This window comes from Gouania willdenowi (assembly GCF_900634775.1).
Source record: "Gouania willdenowi chromosome 24 unlocalized genomic scaffold, fGouWil2.1 scaffold_320_arrow_ctg1, whole genome shotgun sequence".
Classification (NCBI taxonomy): Eukaryota; Metazoa; Chordata; class Actinopteri; order Blenniiformes; family Gobiesocidae; genus Gouania; species Gouania willdenowi.
The window spans coordinates 3,975,872-3,997,275 of record NW_021144848.1 but is presented as its reverse complement, the minus strand read 5'-3'; the positions used below and the strand labels follow the sequence as shown (position 1 = coordinate 3,997,275).

Here is a 21,404-nt window from a genome sequence, read left to right as displayed (position 1 = left end):
AAAAATAAATATTTCAAATTGAAATCCTGGAATAAAATAGAAAAATAATGTTAAAATACATTTACAATTATTGCAAAATATATATAAAAGCTGTATATGAACATGACCGATGGCGTCACCATGCGGTGACAACCCGTTATTACCTTAATGGAGAATAAACCATTATTTGACTTTATGATTTAGTGAGTTCTGCAGAACCTACAGCAACTAGACATTGGTAATCTCATTTATTTTGGATCACTTTTCATTCCATTACTGTTTCATAAATAAAAAAAGTGAATTATCTCAGTCCTAAAGGGCTGCAGTCCTGCAAGTTTTCACAGCGGTCTGATTCGAAGTGCATCAGGTTCTTTTATTCTGTTCTTTCGCGTTAAATTACCAGGTTTGTTCATGTGTTTTTGTGGAGAAAGTTCCCTAAAAACATGCAGAACAGCTACTCTCAGGGTTACATAAAGACAAGTACTCCCTTTTTATTTATCATGCTTTATTATGATGATTATTAATGGCTCTGTAGGAATGTGATTGGCTCACAGAGCGACCGCACACAGTTTGTGAGTTGGAGGGAGCAGCGTGAAGCACACGTTAGGAGTCAGATCCAGCTCCTCCTCAGGGACCCCGGGTGGAGGAGTGAAACGGAAACGCTGCAGGAGGCTGGAGAAGAAGAGGAAGAGCTCCATCCTGGCCAGAGTCTCACCAAGACAGATCCTCCGACCTGGAGGGAGGGAGGGAGGGAGGGGGGGAGAGAAAGAGAGAGAGAGAGAGAGCGAGAGAGGGAGGGGGGGAGAAAGAGAGAGAGAGAGATGGTTTTGATCACTAATAAAATGGTTTAAAGTGACCAAAAACGGTGGAAAAGGTGGCGAAATGGGATTTTAAAAACCACAGAAAATGGTTAAAAGTTGTAAATCAGAATGGATAAAAACAGACAGAAAAAGTGGTAAAAATAGTTTAAACTGGTAGATAATGGGCATGACCAGTGTTGTGCTAGATACTGAAAAAACATAACTTTTGGAGACAGATTGGTAAAGTAATGAGCGTATTTCTACTCTGAGAAGCTCGTCCTGCTCTCACATTAACTCGCCATGATTAGCGTACGTTATAGTAAACAGACACGCCCACAATGCTTCTTCTTCTGTTTTACTGTGGTTGGCACAACATTCAGCAATAATATGTAGTGTCACTGTAAACAGGAAGTAAACTGCAGCTAGCAAAGTAACAGACAAACCCACCATATTGTAACGGTAACTGTGTTTATTTCTTTAAAAAATATTGCGTTAGAGTACTAGTTACTGTCAAAAGTAACGTACTGGGCATGTCAAATGGTGAATATGGTTAAATTGGCAAAAAGGATCATAGAAGTGCTGAAAATGTCTTGAAAGTGGAAAAAATGTGCAGAAAAGTGTCAGAAATGTGAGAAATGTAGCAAAAATACATTAAAAGGAGCAAAAATATGGCAGAAAAAGTGATGAAAATAGGTTCAAATATGGTGAGTTTGGAGGAGTTGCAGAAAAAGGGTAAAAAATAAGCAAAAATGGGCTCGTAAAAATAAATACATCAGTTGCTTTAAGGCATCTGGTGCCCCCCCTGTGTCTCTAATGGTTTAATGAAGCTTTAAACTCAGACCTGCAGAGAAAGGCATGAAGGCGTCTCGCTTAGTGAACTTTCCATCTGTGTCCAGGAAATGATCAGGATGGAAGCTTCTAGGTTTCTCCCACTCAGATTCATCATGCAAAACGGACACCAGCAGAGGGTACACCGTGGTCCCCTACACACACACACACACACACACACACACACACACACACACATCTCAGAGAAATGCCTAACCGTTCAGTAAATGGATAAGTTATGATGAGTGACCTCTGTAAGGTAACCTAGAGCCCTGGTTCCTTTCACAGACGGGTCATGTTAGGACGTGAACATATCACCTCAATCTCTGCATCTTTGCACTGGCTCTGTTAGTTTTAGAATAGATTTTAAAATGTTTGTTTTTAAAGCTTTGAATGGACCCCCCCCCACAGTTTCAGAACACTCTGCCCCTCCACGTCCCAACAGCCCCCACCGTGGAGGGTTTTACATCTCATCTTAAGACCCACTTTTATTCTCTGGCTTTTAGCACCGTGTACGTTGTGTGGTCCACTGTGTCTTTATTTATTGGATCAATATTATTTGAATCTATTTTATTTCTATTTATTGTTTTATACTCATTTAGTGGTGGAGCTCATTTGTATTGTTTTAGATGATCTCATGTGTAGCACTTTGTAAACATTTTGTTGTTTAAATGTGTTATTTAAATACAGTGGATTGGATTCCATCTATTAATCTGTAAACATATTTAGATCTAAATTCTGTTTTTGGCCACTGAGCTGAAATAAGATTCAAACTCCTGCTAAAACTATTCAAATTGACACAAAAATGATAGAAACCTGTGAGTCTGATAAACTCAGACATAACGAACACGTGGACCGACCAATGGTGAGGGTTGTTTTTTTTAAACTTTACACACGCACAGGGACCAAAATGTAATGTTTGTCAGAAATTGTGTAAGTGCTTCAGTTATCTCCTCACGTTCTCTCTAGTTTTTTGACCTAAACACGAGCTGTGTTTTAATTACTCTTAAATCTAAATAACCCAATAAAAACACCTGAACACACATCTCTAAAACATTCTTCCATGAGGTTTTTACAGATGTTTCATATTGAAATGTGTGGTTAAACATTTTTTCCTAGACTGAAGGGGCAGGGCTACAACCCATACTGAAGGGGGCGTGGCCTACCTTCTTGATGAGGTGTCCTCTGAAGGTGACGTCTCTGCTGGTTTTGTGAGGCAGTGCCATGGGGATGATGCTGGAGAACCTCAGGACCTCATGGATGACTGCGTTGGTGTAGGGGAGGTTCTTCCTGTCCTCCATCTGGACCTGACGACCCCCCAGGACTGACCTCAGCTCCCCCTGGACCCTATCTACACACACACACACACACACACACACACACACACACACACACACACACACACACACACACACACACACACACACACACACACACACACACACACACACACACACACACACACACACACACACACACACACACCTTTATAAATCACAGAGGATGGAGTCAGGTGGGGCAGCCAAGAGTGATGGTCGCACACTAGGTGGCTCCCTGATACCCATACCTAAAATCGTTACTTTGGGAGACATGCTCTTCGAATAACTGCTATTTTATTGCTGTTCTTGCTGAGTGGGAGGCCCCGTTTGAGTTGCGGTCGTCGGAAATATGTCAAGTGCCAGTAAAGGAACCTTTTTCAAAGGGGCTATGACCACGAGACTAACCACGAAGAAGCTAGCTAAATCTCATTCTGTTGAAGACGAAGCTAATGCTAACACAGCAGTGGCTGGGGAAGAGGACCAGGAAATGAGCGCCAACATGTTTGAAGAGATACGAAAAATGAATGCTACCCTACGGACTATGGCAGCGGATGTAGTCACTATTAAGCAGACGACTACCGAGCTGAAGGAATCCGTGGAGAGCATCCAGGTACGCATGGATGAAGTCGAACAGCGCATATCGGACCTGGAGGATAGCCACGAGCGAGCTAAGACCAAGCTGGAGAGATGTGACGAGAGAGTGGCTGTACTGTGGTCACGGATTGAGGATATGGAAAACAGGAGTCGGAGGAATAATGTACGTTTGTTTGGTCTTAAGGAAGGAACCAAGGAGCCAGGGAAAATGGTTCAATATGTGGAGAAGATATTAGCGGACGCGCTTGGTCTCACTACTGACGGTGAATTTGAGATTGAACGCGCTCATCGTGTTCCCGTACCTGTTCCAGACCCCACTAAGCCTCCGAGAGCAGTGCTGGTACGCTTTTTACGTTCTTCTGCAAGAGAGAAGGTATTGAGGATGGCCAGGGAGAAGCATGGCATTGATTGGGAGGGCAGCAAGCTTTCGGTCTTCGAGGATTTCACGAAGGAGTTGGCGGAAAAGCGGAAAGCGTTCAACCCAGTGAAGAAACGTCTTTGGGAGCTCCAGGTGAAGCACCGGGTGGTCTACTCTGCTACGTTAGTGTTTACCTGGGATGGTCAAAGGAAAGCCTTCACTGACGGGAGAGAGGCGGAAAGATTTTTGCAGCGGTCAACATAAGCTGTGGGAATAAAGAAGAGCATGTCCTTCTTACAATGTAAGGTCAGCAATTGATGGGTTGGGGGGAGTTTGTCTGGGGTGTGGGTCCGTCGGTCGCACGGGTGAGTGTCTCACGGACCAAGTAAATTAGGGTAACCCGGACTATTTAATGTTCGGGATGGGGAGGTTGGGGACTAGTGGAGCTGGTCAGCGGTGTTCTGCGTTGATGAGCGGGGGAGTGTGTTTGTGTTGTAAATGTTCAAGTTTCAGACAGCAGTCATTAGTATATGGGCCAAGGTTTTGTATTGTGTATTCTGATGTATATATTGTCTATACAATTGTGATTTACGTGCTTGATATTTCCCTTAATGTGATATAATGTCCAAGTATATTACAGTAACATCGTGGAACATAAAGGGGTGTGGAGATCCAATTAAAAGGAGGAAGGTACTGTCATATTTGAAAACAAAGAACACAGATATAGCATACATCCAGGAATCTCATGTTGCAGGGGATGAAGAAGCCCAAAAATTTAAAAGAGATTGGGTTGGGACTGTATTACATAGCTCATATTCCAGTAAAAGAAACGGCGTCATGATTCTCATAAATGAAAATTTAAGCTTTGTATTTTTGAAGAAATATAATGATAAGGAGGGTAGAATCATCTGTGCAGAAGCACTTATCAATGGAGTAAGAACTATCTTGTGTAATGTATATGCTCCTAATAAAGGGGACCCACATTTTTTTCATTTACTTAATAGTGTAATAGGTAACAAAGAGGGACACGTTATTTTGGGGGGAGATTTCAATCAAGTGATGGATGGAATGATTGATAAAAGTAAACCAAGGGGCCTGTCTTCACCTAGGGATAGAGAGGCAATACACGTGCTGGCAGAGGACATCAGTTTAGTGGACATATGGAGGCTGGTTAATCATGGTGAAAGGGAGTACACATTTTACTCCACTTGTCATAAAACATATTCAAGGATAGATTTATTTTTGATATCCAAAACTTTAATTGACTCGGTAGTGGGGTGTGAAATTGGGACAATAGTTATTAGTGACCATTCAACAGTTGAATTACATATTAACTTAAATGTTGATAGTTTAAAGAGGGGGCGTTGGAGGCTTAATACTACGTTGTTACAAAATGAATCGTTTTGTCAGGAGATTTCAGATGATCTCAAAATGTTTTTTGAGATTAACATGGGCTCAACAGATAAGGTGGCGTCAGTTTGGGAAGCATCCAAAGCATATATACGGGGGAAATTAATTGCACATGCCTCAAAGGTGAAAAAAGATAACCGGGAAAAAGAAAATAAATTGGAGAAGGAAATACATAAATTAGAGAAGGACCTGGCAAAAGCATTTTCAAAGGAAAAGTATCAAACTATCTGTAAAATGAAATATCAATTACATGATATCTATAACAAGAAAGCCGAGTATGCCTTATTCAGATTAAGGACAAAATTCTATGAGGGAGGGGAAAAAAATGGGAAGTTATTGGCTAGACAACTAAAACAGCAGGATAATCTTAGCAATATATCAATGATAAAAAAGGCAGACCATGTGATAACCTCATCAAAAGAAATTAATCAGGTTTTTAAGGCATTTTATCAGGATTTATACACATCTTCTGGTCTTGTCAGTGATAAGGAAATGGACATGTTCTTTTCAAACCTAGAATTACCGACACTTACTGTTAGTCAAAAAGAGCAATTGGATACACCTATTACAGAAGTGGAGATAAGAGCGGCTATTTTAGCTATGAAAAATGGAAAATCGCCAGGCCTTGACGGCTTTCCAATCGAATATTATAAAAAATACATTGACATTTTGAGCCCAATATTGCTTAAAGTTTATGTAGAGGCTTACGAATCAGGATCTTTACCGGGTTCTTTTAATGAGGCACTGATATCCTTGATTCCTAAAAAGGATAGAGACTTATCTGATCCAGTAAATTATAGACCTGTTAGTCTTTTGGGGGTTGACTGTAAGATTTTAACAAAAATTTTGGCCTTGCGTTTAGAAAAGGTGCTGCCTTCTGTCATTAATGGGGACCAGGTTGGCTTCATTAAGGGTAGATGTTCGGGAGACAACATGAGGAGACTTATTCATATCATGCACAAAAGTAGCGTTTATTTGGAACCGGTGGCGGCCTTCTCCCTGGATGCGGAGAAGGCTTTCGACCGGGTGGAATGGGGTTTTCTTATGACGGTCCTTAGTAGGTTTGGTTTTGGGTCAGAGTTTATTAATTGGGTGAAGACTATTTATTCAAGTCCAAAAGCAGCTGTTTTAACAAACGGTCTGGTATCAGATTTTTTTCATTTATCCAAGGGAATGAGGCAAGGATGTAGTCTGTCTCCACTGCTTTTCACCATTTTTTTGGAACCCCTAGCTCAGAAAATTCGGTCAGAGACAAAAATTAAAGGTGTAAGAACTGGTGGGAGAGAACAGAAATTGTTTCTTTATGCGGTTTTAACAGACCCGTCACAATCTCTGCCAGCTTTACTTGAATGTGTTGACTCTTATTCCAGGCTGTCGGGCTACAAGATAAATTGGAGCAAATTGGAGGCTATGCCACTTAATGCACTATGTTATTCTAAATATATCACAGCCTTCAACTTTAAATTTTTACAATCAGGTATGAAATATTTAGGAATATTATTAAACCCGAACCTAGAAGAAATAATGCAAACGAATATGAAACCCCTCCTCCTGAAAATTAAAACTAATTTGGATAAATGGGAAAAATTAAAGCTTACTCTGCAGGGGAAAATTAATGTGATTAAAATGGTGATTGCACCGCAGTTCAATTATGTTTCCATGATGTTACCGGTGAAATTTCCAGTCGATATATTTGTTCAATATGAAAAAATGGTCAAAGATTTTTTATGGGACTGGAAAAGACCAAGGATAAATATAAAGAAAATGTGGTCCTCAAGAGAACTTGGAGATATGGCTCTTCCTAATGTAAAGCTCTATAACTTTGCATTTGAAATGTCTAGAGTCGTGAAACACTGGACGAAAGCAGAACCACAGCCAAGTTGGATGAAGATTGAGGAAGAGTTGGTGGACCCTTTTAAAGTGCTGGATGTCTTATCCCAAACAACTGATGCCAATGGCGTGGACATACAAGGCAATCCGGTTCTTATATACTCAAACATGTTTGGAAAGAGGTGCACACTTTGTGTGACATATCTCACTTGAGACAACCTTATGCTTCATTGTGGCATAATTCAATTTTACGGATCGGTAAGAGAACTGTTTATTGGAGGGAATGGTGTGAGAAGGGAATTCACACAATTGGTGATCTTTATGAGGATGGAGTGATTATGCCCTTTGATGCAGTCATTGAAAAGTTTGGCCTGGAAAGGAAGGGAAATTTTTGGAAATATCTACAGTTGAGAAATTGTATTATGAAAGGGAAGTGTACACAGGAAACAAATCCAGTTGTGGATTTTTGTAATCTACCTGATGGAGCCCATAGGGCGGCTTTATTTTATAAATTGTTTAATAACTTAAGAAAGAATATATGTGAAAACTTGAGGCTTATTTGGCAGAGAGATTTGGGCTGTGATATTGATAAAGAAATATGGGACAAAATAATTTTACATTCAGGTAAATATACTAGAGAGGCTAGAGGGAAATTCACTCAGTATAAATTAATACATAGATGGTATTTCACTCCTTCTAAACTTAAAAGAATGGGGCTTATAGCAAATGATAAATGCTGGAAATGCCAGTTGGTCACCGGGACATTTATGCATGCACTGTGGGAATGTCACAAAGTGTTTCCATTCTGGGAAAAAGTGTTGGATTGTATAGGGAGGTGGATTGGTAAGAGAATACCCAGGTCACCAAGATTATGTTTACTAGGTGATCAATCAGTTATGCCAGGCATAACCAAATGTGAATACATGGTTTTAAAAGGGGGAACTTTGGCTGCAGCCAGGGTTATTCTTGGTGTCTGGAAAGACCCTGTTTGCCCAGATTTTGACAGGTGGATGGATAACATTCTGAAAATTGTTTCATATGAAAAATTATTGGCAATTTTAAATGACGATTCAGATGTTTTTGCTAAATCTTGGGGAAAGATATTTGACTAAGTGTTATTATACACACTTTCATACACTTACAGAACCTATGTATAGATCTTATTTGTTTTAGTTGTGATTCCTTGGACCCAAGAAATAATGGTAATTGTCTTTTACTACTGCTGTCTGACTGTTCGATGTTAGTGCTGTTGAAAAAGTTGTAAAGCAAAATAAAAATTTTCATTACAAAAAATAAATCACAGAGGATACACTTGGACCTGATATCATAGCCACAGCCATTTATTCCTGCTCAGCCAGCACTGCTACATGCTAAGCTAACCCACATGTTCAGTCTCAGAGGAACAGATCTAGTCTTTATATGTCTGAGACAGGATGGGACTGATTGTTCCGTCTTTGTCCTGTTTTATGTAACACTGACGTAGTTTTTAAGTTATTTAACATCATTAGTTATAAGAAGTTAAGGCTGTGCAATTAATCCATTTTATTATGATTTTTATTGTTACACTCAACGATTACAAAAACAACTATCAAGAAATAATGATTAAAATTATATATTTTTTTCTTTCAATTATACATAGTTTGATTTGGGTTAGGGTTATCTGTGTGTGTGTGTGTGTGTGTGTGTGTGTGTGTGTGTGTGTGTGTGTGTGTATATCTGTGTGTGTGTGTGTGTGTGTGTGTGTGTGTGTATGTATATCTGTGTGTGTGTGTGTGTGTGTGTGTGTGTGTGTATCTGTGTGTGTATATCTGTGTGTGTGTGTGTGTGTGTGTATATGTGTGTGTGTGTGTGTGTATGTATATCTGTGTGTGTGTGTGTGTGTGTTACCCTGTATCAGTGGATATCTGGCCATCAGCAGCAGAGACCATCTCAGAGTGGTTCCTGTGGTTTCAGTCCCAGCGATGAACAGATCCAGGACCATGTGCACCAGGTTGTCATCATGGAAGTGAGTGTCTGTGTTCCCAGAATCCTGCACAGGATCAACCACGTCATCATGGACCCACTCCCCACACGTAGAACACTTTGATATAGAACCAAACCTCCAGGTGTTTCTGTCGGACCAGGAAGGTGTCCACGAAGCCTCTGCAGGTCTCAGGGTTTAGAGACTCCTTCAGATGGTGGATGAAGCTCCACGTCTGCTTCTTGTTCTCAGCTGAGATGTTGAGGATCCTGCGTCTGTTCAGAAGCCACTTGAAGAGCGAGGGGTACAGATTGTAGAGCTAAAGGAGAAACATGGGTCAGATGCTGCTCTCAGCGCACAGACACAACAGTCAACATTAACGTCACACCTGCGTGGAGACTGAGAGTTGGATGTGGTTGAGGGCGTCAGCACGGCCGATCTGACCTCTGAACTCTGGGTCGTTGTAATTAAACCTGCTGCCGTAGACGATGGAGCAGATGATGTTGGAGACGGCAAAGGTGATGGCGTTGGACATATCGAACGCTTCTCCTGTAAAGACACGAGGACGGATTCATCACAATAATATAAATACATGTCATTCATCAGAGTATCGACTAATACTTCAACATTAGCTAAAAGTTAAACACATAATACGTTTATAGATTAGAAAATACTAAAATGTTTCACTGATTATATTTAGTAAATAAACGCACTAAACATTTGTGAACACGAGTAGATCTTTAACAAAATAAAGGTCCCAGAGAGCGGGGGCCCTTCAAAATAAAGGTCCAGAGAGCGGGGACCCTCCAAAATAAAGGTCCAGAGAGCAGGGACCCCCACTGTAGCTGAAGGTGGTTGAACACAGACATGAACATTGAAGAACAGTCATGTGGAGACAGGACCATCTATAAGGGGGAATAAAGGAGAGAGATTTTTGGGGTCCATCCATAAAGTCAGTAAAATGATGGTCTATTGTTCTATGAATCTGTGATAACCACATTTATTTATTCATCTGAATAATATCCACTGTTATCCAGGAACATTTATTATTATTATTATTATAGTCATCTTAAAGATGGAAATCATGGTTTTAATCACTAATAAAATGGTTCAAAGTGACCAAAAATGGTGGAAAAGGAGGTGAAATGAGATTTTATAATCCACAGATTTATTTTAGTTTTAAAGTTGCATATTAGAGTGTGCAAAAAGGGACAGAAAAAGTGGTTAAAAAGGGTTTAAAGTGTTAATAGTGGCTTAAAAGTGGCAGAAAAAAGTAGGAACAATTAGTTTAAACTGGTAAATAATGGACATGACAAATGGTGAATGTAGTTAAATTGTCAAAAATAATCATGAAATCTGGTGAAAAGAGGTTAAAAGTAACAATAATGGTCAGCATATGTGACATTAGGTGTAAAAGTGGTAGAAAGGGTTTATAAGTGATGAACATGTCTGGAAAGTGGAAAAATGTGGAAAAAATTCATTAAAATGTGATGTAGAAGTGTCAGAAATGGGAGAAATGCAGCAAAAACACATTAAAGGAGCAAAAATATGGCAAGAAAATGTGATGAAAATATGTTAAATTATGGTGAGTTTGGTGAAGTTGTAGAAAAAGAGTAAAAATAGGTAAAAATGGCTCAAATTGTTCAAAAAAATTATTGTTTGTTTCTTGAAGGCATCTGGCGACCCCAAGGTTGAGAACCCCTGCCCTGAGGGTGTGAACTGTAACATAGAAGTGTGACCTTTGAACTGCTGCAGTACTACAGACAGGTGCTGACACTCCTCAATGATCTTCTCCTCGCTGGCTTTCTTTCCCATCCCAAAGTCTCTGAGGTTGGTCAGAGCAAAGCGTCTCATCTCCTTCCACGAGTCTCCACCAGACCACAGAACACCTGGCAGACAAACAGCTGGACTCACACCCTGTACGCTGTACCTTTAAGAACATCCTCAGCTCTCTCAGGGAGATATTAGGACAACCTGTTATTTATTAGACCAAATGTACTCATGACTCAGCAAATCCTCCGTCAGATTAAACAGACTCACTTGTCAAACAACGTCAAATGAAACGTCCTCAGACTTCAAAATAAGTCATTAGACTCAATGTCCTCAGGCCATAAAACAGGTTTTATTTTGAAGGAACCGGAGGTACACATGACGAAGTTGAACAGCCGTTCTTTCCTTTTATTTTTTAAGTTAGATATAGCAACATATTGTTTGATTAATAAATACATAGTTAAGTAAAAAGTTGATATATCTTAACCCTTTAAAATAGAAAATAATAGCTTTGATCTTTACTCTCGTATCAGAAGCATCACATAATGATGACATCATGTGTATTTACGGTTTATTCAAACTACGTCATGTCATACGACCTGAGGCCGTTTAGTCTGATGATCATTTTGAAGCCTGAGGCGGTTTTATATATTTATTTAAGGTAGTGATTAGTCTGATAAATGACTCCTCATTCAGATCTGATGATATCCTAAAATCTACACCATACCAGTGAAGTTTAATGAGGAAAACAATCCAAAAAAAAACTCAGAATTTTACAGACACAAAATGTCTTTTACAAATATTTTTTTCACAGTTTTGTTATTTTACCCTAACCCTGTGCTTTTTGATTTCCAACACTACCAAGTCCTGCGTTAGCTCATTAATCTGTTTTGGTTGTTTTTCACACAAACACTTTCAGTGGGAATAATTAAAAAAACACCACTTATCTTCCATGTTTATCTATGTTGAATGTCTGAAACAAACACATCCATCGATAAACCACTTGTGTCAAACTTAAAGGGTCAGTATTATGAAAATAAAAATCACTTTATAAAGGTTCTGCTACAGTGATATACATTCATTTAGACTCATTCAGAAAAGGTTCTGTTTCCTCCCTCCCTGGTTATTCCACATTCTGTCATCTTTAAACAGCTGAAACTCCTCCTCCTGACAATCCTGGCTCCTCCTACCTTGTAAGAATGTATGCTCCTCCCTCTCAGACTACCTAACAGGTAAAACAAACATAGCAAAGACAGGTTGATATTACAGTTAATATCTTTACTGTCAGAATATAGATAATCCACTATATAGATATACCAGTATATAGATAATCCAGTATATAGATAATCCACTATATAGATATACCAGTATATAGATAATCCACTATATAGATATACCAGTATATAGACAAACCTCAGAGCTCTAATAATCAGTTCCACTTTTAGTATCCGTTATACCACCTCATATTTCCTTTATAGGATGATCTGACGTGTTTGTGGCCTAATGTGACGCAGCGGTTGGACAAACAATGGAGTATCGTCTTAAATGAAATATTCATGTGGTCAGTAGAGGTGAGGAGGAGAAGGTAATGATTTACTGCTGCTGTGATAAACACACACGCTAAAACAGTGTGTGTGTTAATGCTTACTCATGCATATGATTGAAGGCCCTAAAAACAGCCTGTTTTTAGGAGCGTTATTAAAGTGACTTTTCAGAGGCTAAAACTCTGGAAAACGGGCGAGTTTGGGAAAATAAACCTCAAATGTTGATGGGGTTCTTAGAACAAATAGAGAAAAATAGCAGAATACTGGACCTTTAAGACCTAGGGGGCCCTTAGAGCATCCACAGGAGAAAGTGAAAATGACAAAGAAAACATGAATCATTGTATGAATATCAACTAATTCAGTTGTAAATATATATTATAGCCCATTTAGAGGGATCACAGTTTCCCTATATAGCAGGAATTTTAAATCACATTCTAAAATTAAATAAAAATGAGTCACAAAAATCAAAGAAATTGAGGTAAAGATCCTGCAGAGACTGATATGTCATTTTCACACAGATCTTGTATGATCACATCCTCCTGGTCCTACATAGAGAGTGGAACCCTCACCGTGTCCCTTGGTCTGCTCCTGGAGGATTGTTGGTGCTTCTCTTTCTCCAAAAGCTTCGTCTAAGGTGAGCAGAGCCTCCTTCACCGTCCTGTACCCACACAGGACCACCACCTTCTTCATCCCAAAGTGCACACTGAACACGGAGCCAAACTTCTTGGAGAGCTACACACACACACGCACACAGCAGTGGTACTTGTAGATACTGTATCTATAATTACATTTTGACACGTAATTTCAAGTCCACATATCCATAATATCATTTTTACTAGTTGTAATTGTTGATATCTACAATTGTCAGTGCCATTGACGAGATAACTCGTCAATTGCATTTTTTCATGAGGATTACTACAAAATACCCTGGCGGAGGTTCCTCATCAATATCTAACCTGTGGGGTGTTGTAGTGACCAACTGTGCCCTGAAGATGGCAGCTGTACACCTTTAGATGAGAGATTAGCCACTGATGCTACCCAGCAGAGGAAGGAGCAGGAACAAGTGAGATGATGGCGCTACAGAGTGATATTGTGACGTATCCAGCAGCCTACAGCTCCACATACTAACACAGAACATGTGTGGACCTGAGTGGATTATTGATGGTGTTGTGAAATAAAACCATCAACTAACTGGGCTAAATGGGTCATTGCTGCGTGTCGGGAGGAGGGGGGAGGGGGGTACAAAATACCCCCAGCCTGTGAGCCAGATAGCAAGATAATAGGTCACATCTAGGAGGTAGCAGCACACCTTTGGATGAGAGATCATCCATGCTCAGCAGAGCTCAGAGGGAGAGGAGGAAAGGCGTTTACGAGACAGAAAATGGCGCTATGTACGAGAGTTGACGTTCACAGCAGCGCACACTCGACTAGAGCATGTGTGGAACTCATGGATAATGTGGCGATAGTGAGATAAAACAACAAAAAAAGAACGGGGAACACAGTGACACTCTGTATGTCAGGGAGGAAGAGGAAGTTGCGTGTGCAGACTGACAGGAGAGAAAGTTGGAGGAACGCCAAAATACAGTAAGAAATCCATTCAACTCTGACATAGATAGTAAATAATAATAATGTGGTCATCAAAAGCCTGGTCTCAGTGTTGTTTTTGCAGTTTTATAGAAGGAAACTAATGATGAGGTGTCACTAAAGCAAAAAAAAATTAGCTTTAAAGTCACTAATGGATTTTTTCAGAAAAAGACGTTTTTCTCAGTTTTTTATCACAAACTGGTGATTTGTGTGAAACTTTCCTTTATTCAACTGATGATTACAGAAGGATTAAACAAGATAGAAACTAAATTAATTTTCTGATGAAACTAGAGGATCTAATCTTTCAGAATCTGGTGTCAGATTTCAGCTGGCACTGAATGAGTTTTACACGCGCGCGCGCACACACACACACACACACACACACACACACACACACACACACACACACACACACACACACACACACACACACACACACACACACACACACACACACACACACACACACACACACACACACACACACACACACACACACACACACACACACACGCACACACGCACCTCCATCATGGACTCATGAGGCCTCCGCAGGTCGATCTGCAGCAGGTTTCCAATCAGAGGTAGGGGCCTGGGTCCTGGAGGTCCGCTGGTGTGTGAGGAAGAGGAGATGTCGTAGATGAAGAGCAGCAGCAGCAGCAGCAGCAGCAGCACCCACATTAGAGGGACGGAACCCAGAGCCTGGACCAGTGTCACTGTCACCCCCATGACTTCAAATGACACCACCAACAGACCTGAATGACTGAATGACTGCAGTTAATGTTTGATCATTCAATCACACATTAAACACACACACTGAGGTTAATGAATGCTCAACAAAATTATTTGAAGGTTTGTCAATTAAAAAAACTGTATAGGCCAAAAAAAAAAATCTGCCAATATGCTTTTTAAATTATTTTTGAATGGTGAAAATGTGGACTGATGGGGGAGGGGGAGAGGGTTGTGGGGTCATTCTATTATGTATTAAAGTTTTTCTCGATTGTTTACACACAAAAACTGGTAGTTGAGACACAATGACCACAACATGTAACTCAGGGCCGAGTCGCGGAGGCAACAGTCTCAGCAGAGATGCCCAGACCTCCCGATTCATGCACACCTCCTCCAGCTGTTCTGGGGGGACCCCGAGGCGACACCAGGCCAGCTCAGAGACATAGTCCCTCCAGCGTGTCCTGGGCCTTCCACGAGGCCTCTTCCCAATAGGACATGTCTGAAACACCTCAAGAGGGAGGCGACCAGGAGGCATCCGATACAGATGCCCGAGCCACCTCAGCTGGCTCCTTTCGACGTTAAGAAGCAGCGACTCTACTCCGAGCTCCTCCCGAGTGACTGAGCTTCTCACCCTATCTCGAAGGGTGCGCCCAGCCACCCTGCGAAGGAAACTCATTTCGGCCGCCTGTATCCACGATCTTGTCCTTTCGGTCATTACCCAAATCTCATGACCATAGGTGAGGGTAGGAACGTAGATCGATCGGTAAATTGAGAGCTTTGCCCCACGACTCAGCTCCCTCTTCACCACAACAGTCCGATACAGCGACCGCATCACTGCTGACACCGCACCGATTAGTCTATCGATCTCACGCTCCATCCTACCCTCACTCGTGAACAAGACCCCGAGATACTTGAGCTCCTCCACTTGAGGCAACGACTCTCCACCGACCCAGAGAGGGGAAACCACCGTTTTCCGGAGGAGAACCATGGCCTCAGATTCCTATTTCTCCTTATGGAAGACACATGTAGAGATATAGCAGTTGATGCTTTTCATAGCTGAATTGGCCATGCTAGGCTATATTTCCCACGCTGCTTAGCCAGAGAAAACATTGATTGTGATGTGGATGAGGTGCTGTGGTCAGACCCAAACAGAAGACAGGATGCAACATAGGTTGGTTTTTTTTTACAGTAACTGTATACAGTAAATTCTTCTGTTTTGTATGTAGACCACTGTACAGTATGTGGAACCTTGTGTTGGTTGGGATGTACACTGTGTACATTGTTTTTGTGGGAAAAATAGAATATATTTATTACCGTGTGTTCTGAGTATAAAAACAATATTCTCAAATATCTTACATGACAACACACTTATGTATATAGTGTCTGTAGTAACACTGAACAAAAAAGGCCTGAGTCATTACGATGAATGAAGAAGTGTGTTTTACATTGAGTCAGTGTTCAACTGGTTCTTATTAATGTCTATTGATGTGATTTTTGTGTCATTTGAAAACAAAATACCATTTTGAGAAGAAATAACATTGTTTTAATTTTGTTTTAAGTTTAATTTTGCAGGAGAATTGAGAGGTTTTGCCCATTGTGTGTGTTTTTGGATTTGTGTGTAGAGTTCTGAGAATATGAGGCATGTTTTCAGAAAATGTGTGTAAACAATCGAGAAAAACTGTAAATATGTATTAAGTTAAAGGGTAAAAATTAGGAATGTGCAATATTTTATCATTTATGATTTATCGTCCAAAACATTCTCACCAGTAACAATATGTCATCCCACGATATAAACGATAAATTCCCATGTCTGAAATTATTGAGAACCATTAGTTCCTCAGTTTAACTAAGAATATCTATAAAAACATGTTCCACATGTCACGGCAAATTTGCGGTTGACCTCATTTGGAGACATGATCTATTGCTCTGGTTGAGTGATGGAGTCCAGGCGAGGCATTGATGATTTTATAAAAAAGGTTAAAAAAAAAAAAAAAAAAAAAAAAAAAAAAAAGAGTACAAAGATGGACAAAATTAGTGACCGCCCGGGCGGACGTCCGATGATCGAGTGACACCTAGTTCTAACTCATCACGTATATTCCTCCTCAGTCCCCCTCCCTCCTCCCCCAGGAGATAAAGAGGACAGGGTGGGGGTGATAGAGGAGAGTGAAAAGAGACAGTTTTTTCTTTAGGTCAAAACAACCAGTTCTCTGGTATCTCCTGATTGTCGTGAGTGCTAGAGGTGTGTGCGTATATGGTGTTTGTGTGTATGAATGGATGTGTATTGGGTGTGTATGTGTGACTATGTGAGTGTGTGTAGGCATGTGACTGTGTGATGCCTCCGTGTCTGAGGCATAAGATGTGTTTTGGGAAGCTGACCTCGAGAAGAAAGCAGAAAACATGAGACAGCAGAAATGAAAAGTCTCAACTTAAAGTCTTAAAAAGAATAAGGTCTATGAGTAAATATGTTAATAAACACAACTAACAATTTTGGCCCTGACACAGAACAAAACTGTCCCTGTTTGTTGTTAACTTATTATTCTCTGGAGCATAACATTGTTTACAGAAGCTCTGATGTGCACCGCCCCCTTCACACACCGCTGTCTGTCTGTCTGTGTGTGAGAGGTGATCGTCATGGCTACCTGAAGCTAATATGCTGTGATACATCATAAACCACTTATTTATATTAGATAAACATAAATTGATGTGCAAATGAAACTGATTATTTTTTTAATTTCAACCATATAAATTCTAACTTAATGTATTAGTTTTTTATTGCTTATATGCTTTCGTTTATGTACTCTTATCATGCACCAAATAACACTATAAGAAATTAATAAGTATTTCTAACTTGTACAAATACATTGAAGTTCATGAAAATATTAATAATAAAAAGGGCTTCAATAACGTGATAACACCCAGAACCGTGATACTTTGTCTGGTATCGTGACAACTCTAGTCACTAGGCAACCAAAAGTCACATAATTAAAATTAAAAACACATTTCTAACATCAAATTAAACTGTATCAAATAAGTGAATTAATAAAAATGGCCTGTGTAAAGGCTTTTTAAATGAAACAATTCTCCTGTGAAACCTGTGACCTGCACAACTCAAAGAATCGGAATCGTTCAGAATAGGAATCGAAATCCGAATCAGAATTGTTGAAATCCAAATGATGCCCAACCCAAATATAACGTGCTATATAAATAAAATGTACTTTCTAATGTTGTGTGATAATGACTTGTTGACTCATTTTATTGAGTATTGTTTATTCTCAACAATGAATAATTAAAATTTATATTAATAAACCAGGCTGTATTCTTTTCTGTACTCATGTACTACTTGTTTTTCAGCCTATTTGGGAATCGATAAGAAAATGGATAAAAAAAAGATTGATAGCAGGAATCGATAAAGTATCGGAATCTAAAATCCCTATCAATATACATCCCTAATATCGCCATTTTGGGATGTCCAGAAGCGTAGGCGGCGGGCGGAATCACCTACTACTCTTTTTGTGGCCGCCTTCTACTCTTAAACATGTTCATAAATAATTCCTTACCCCTTTAGCACAGAAAGAATATCTTTAGTATTACATGAATATCTGTAAAAGTCAGGTTTTTCTATTAGCTCTGTCTGTTAGCACATAGCATCTCTTCTTCACTGCTAGAATAGCTGCATCCCAAATGAACACTGGGTTACCAGCGCCCTCTACTGGTCCAAACTAATATCTGGCGGCTGCAACTGAAGGAAAACAATCATTATCTCTAAACATTTCCCCAATAATATAATAAATCTTAACATTACTGAATTCAACTAAATTAAATAAACATCATCTTTAAGAAAGATTCAACAAAGAAGAGTTGTTGGTAAAAATAATTCACAGACGAAATTGGAAAAAAGTTGATTTTTAAGGGGTTTTTAATTATTCTTTATGGAAATTATGTATATTTTTAAAACTTTCATGATCAATATCATCATGAATTAAAAGTACTGGGTTACAAAAATCAGAAATGTAAAGATATATGTAAGATAAATTATGATTAATGTGCTTGTGTAAGATATATTATGAATATTAATGTGCATTGATACAACTAAATATATTACCATAACCAAGCACACAGAAATTATATTGATGATGCAGATATGTTCCAGTACCAGACAGTATCCTACAAAGGACTACTAACAGACCACGCCCCCATACTACTGCTATACCATAAGTTGGTACATTTTACACTGGAACTGATAATGATGCTCAATTCTTTATCATCATTACCATGGAAACCAAATTTCAACTTGTAAATGCATCATGTAAACACAACTAGGTGAGAAAATACATCATGTTAAGAAAAATGCTACAACATAAACAGAAGAAAAGCCACAATGACACTAATATAATGCACAAAAAGCCACTATTTAACATCACCAACTCCACCAAATTCACCATATTTAAACATATTTTCATCACTTTTTCTTGCCATATTTTTGCTCCTTTTAATGTATTTTTTTGTTACATTTCTCCCATTTCTGACACTTCTACATCACATTTTAATGACTTTTCTACACATTTTTTCCACTTTCCAGACATGTTCAGCACTTATAAACCATTTCTACCACTTTTACACCTAATATCACATATGTTGACCTATTATTGTCACTTTTAACCACTTTTCACCAGATTTTATATTTATATTTTTCCCAATTTCACCACATTTGTCATGCCCATTATTTACCAGTTTAATTGTTCCTACTTTTTAAATTACATTTTAACCCACATCATGTTTAATAATAATTACCTGTGAATGATCGGGTGTATCAGTTAGCAGTTAGCAGCTATCATGCTAACAGTTAGCAGCTATCATGCTAACAGTTGGCAGCTAACAGCTAGCCTCTCCGTTCATTACCGGCCGGTATTTGGTCTTTGTCCCCCGGTAACGGTGTTTCTACTTCTCCCGATACGTTTAAAGAACTTAGTTCTATATTTTGATTGTTAACGCTCACTATCAGCCCTGCTTTAGTTGATTTAGCTGCTAATTAGTGGATATTTCAGACTCACCTGTTCGGCTCTGCTGCGCTCAGTCAGTGATTAGGCTCGTGCTCTTTTATTTACCATTTAACCAATGAACGTAATAAAATAATAATACAATTTAAAAAACAATCAAAATGAAGAATAATAATTATGCAACAATAACAATTGGAATAAGAATTGAAAATACAATATAAAAGAAGCTATAACTAAGTTGTGGTTGTTTTTCATCCAAACACTGTGTGACTCATTAAAAACATTTATCTTTCATGTTTACTTATGTTGAATATCTTCAGTAAAGACAAACTTCATCTAAATATTTCAGGACACAGACACTAGTTTATTCTGTTTCTCAGTCAGTTGCACAAATTAGTGTAATTTTATATTTTATCTTAAAAAAACATCTATCTAAACCACCTGTGTCAAACTTAAGGCACGGGGGCCAAATCCGGCCCTTTAGTGCATCCAATTCGGTCCGCAGAACAAAGTGAAAATGACAGAGAAAAGATGAATTATTGTGTAAATTATCAACTAATTCAGCTATAGCCCCTTCAAATGCACATTTAATCACACATTTTTTGAAAGAAATGTCCTCAAATTGTTACACACAATCTTCCCAAAATGAATAAAAAATGGTCACAAAATCAAGGAAATTGAAGTGACTGATATATGTCATTTATTGCTTGGATATTGTTCATATTTACATATCATTTATGCAAACTATTGCACATCAAGGTTGAAATGACTCATTTTCCCGCCTACGTTTTGTGGCCCACTTGATATCAAACTGCTGTGTTTGGCCCCTGGACTAAAATGAGTTTGACAAACCTGAGATGCATTTTAAAGTCCAACTGATTTATCATATTTATGTTTGTTTTAATTTTGTCTAAATAACAGCAGTTACTGTCTGTCCTTTTCTAATCGTAGCTTATCGTCTGCTGTCTTGTTTAAACTCTTCACGTCTCATTTTGTCACATTTATTCTTGTCTTATCTTCTCTTAAGTCACATGTGTCAAACTCCCCCCAATTTATCTGAGGTAATGTGTTTGTTTGATCAGAGGGTCACATGATCAACATTCATGTCAGCATTAGAATATTGAGCAATCTGAGCATTAATACAGGAAAGAACAAAGAGTTTTTATAGAAATGTGTGTTTTTCAGTCATTCTGTGTAAGTTTGTTGTTGTCTTACTAGTTGTGAAGCATTTTGTGTGTTTTTTATGTAGTATTTTTTGTATATTTCTGTTGTTGTTTTACTTGTTTGTTAGTACTGTGGGTTTGCTGAGTCATTTTTTATGTTTTTCTGGTCTTTTTGTGTACTTTTGTAGTCATTGTCTGTAATGTTGTATATTTTTCTGAGTAATTTTGTGTATTACTGTTGTTGTTTTGTTCATTTTTGCAGTGTTTTCTGTGTTTGTCTTTCACTGTATTTTCCTGTAATGTTGTAATTCTTTGTGTTTTTTAAGATATTCTTGCTCTTGTTTTGTGAAATGTTCTGTCATTTTGTACATATATATTTAGTTATATCCACCCAAAAAATAAAGATAAATACAATATATATATACATAATACATAAATACAATATATATATACATAATATTCAATAAACCACTGAAATATATTAGAACAGATTAAAAAAATATAGGCAATGGATAGTTATTGTGAAGAAAAAAGAAAGC

At 38.7% G+C, this 21,404-nt stretch overlaps 1 protein-coding gene across 4 annotated transcripts; it reads right to left on the bottom strand.

Moving 5' to 3' along the window:
• Positions 1–486: 486 nt before the first annotated feature.
• LOC114458164 (cytochrome P450 2K1-like) lies at positions 487–19,957 on the bottom strand. Of its 4 annotated transcripts, none has more exons than XM_028440448.1 (10): positions 19,757–19,957; positions 14,502–14,747; positions 12,962–13,124; positions 10,818–10,967; positions 9,467–9,627; positions 9,218–9,397; positions 9,006–9,147; positions 2,774–2,958; positions 1,621–1,762; positions 487–712 (listed from the first exon to the last, which is right to left on the bottom strand). In XM_028440448.1, the coding sequence occupies exons 2-10, from the start codon at positions 14,703–14,705 to the stop codon at positions 528–530; spliced, it is 1,512 nt and encodes a 503-aa protein (XP_028296249.1). In that variant the 5' UTR covers positions 14,706–14,747; positions 19,757–19,957; the 3' UTR covers positions 487–527. The 4 variants fall into 4 exon arrangements, with proteins under 4 accessions (XP_028296249.1, XP_028296248.1, XP_028296250.1 ...); XM_028440447.1 differs by having other exon boundaries at positions 14,502–14,739; XM_028440449.1 differs by lacking the exon at positions 19,757–19,957 and adding an exon at positions 19,497–19,669 and having other exon boundaries at positions 14,502–14,739.
• Positions 19,958–21,404: the final 1,447 nt, after the last annotated feature.

Coding starts and splice junctions, on each gene's coding strand:
- LOC114458164 (XM_028440448.1), bottom strand. CDS start 14,705: ATGGGGGTGACAGTGACACTGGTCCAGGCTCTGGGTTCCGTCCCTCTA. Junction 10,968..12,961: donor GGAGCAGACCAAGGGACACG/GTGAGGGTTCCA, acceptor TTTGTCTGCCAG/GTGTTCTGTGGTCTGGTGGA. Junction 9,628..10,817: donor AGTACTGCAGCAGTTCAAAG/GTCACACTTCTA, acceptor GTGTCTTTACAG/GAGAAGCGTTCGATATGTCC.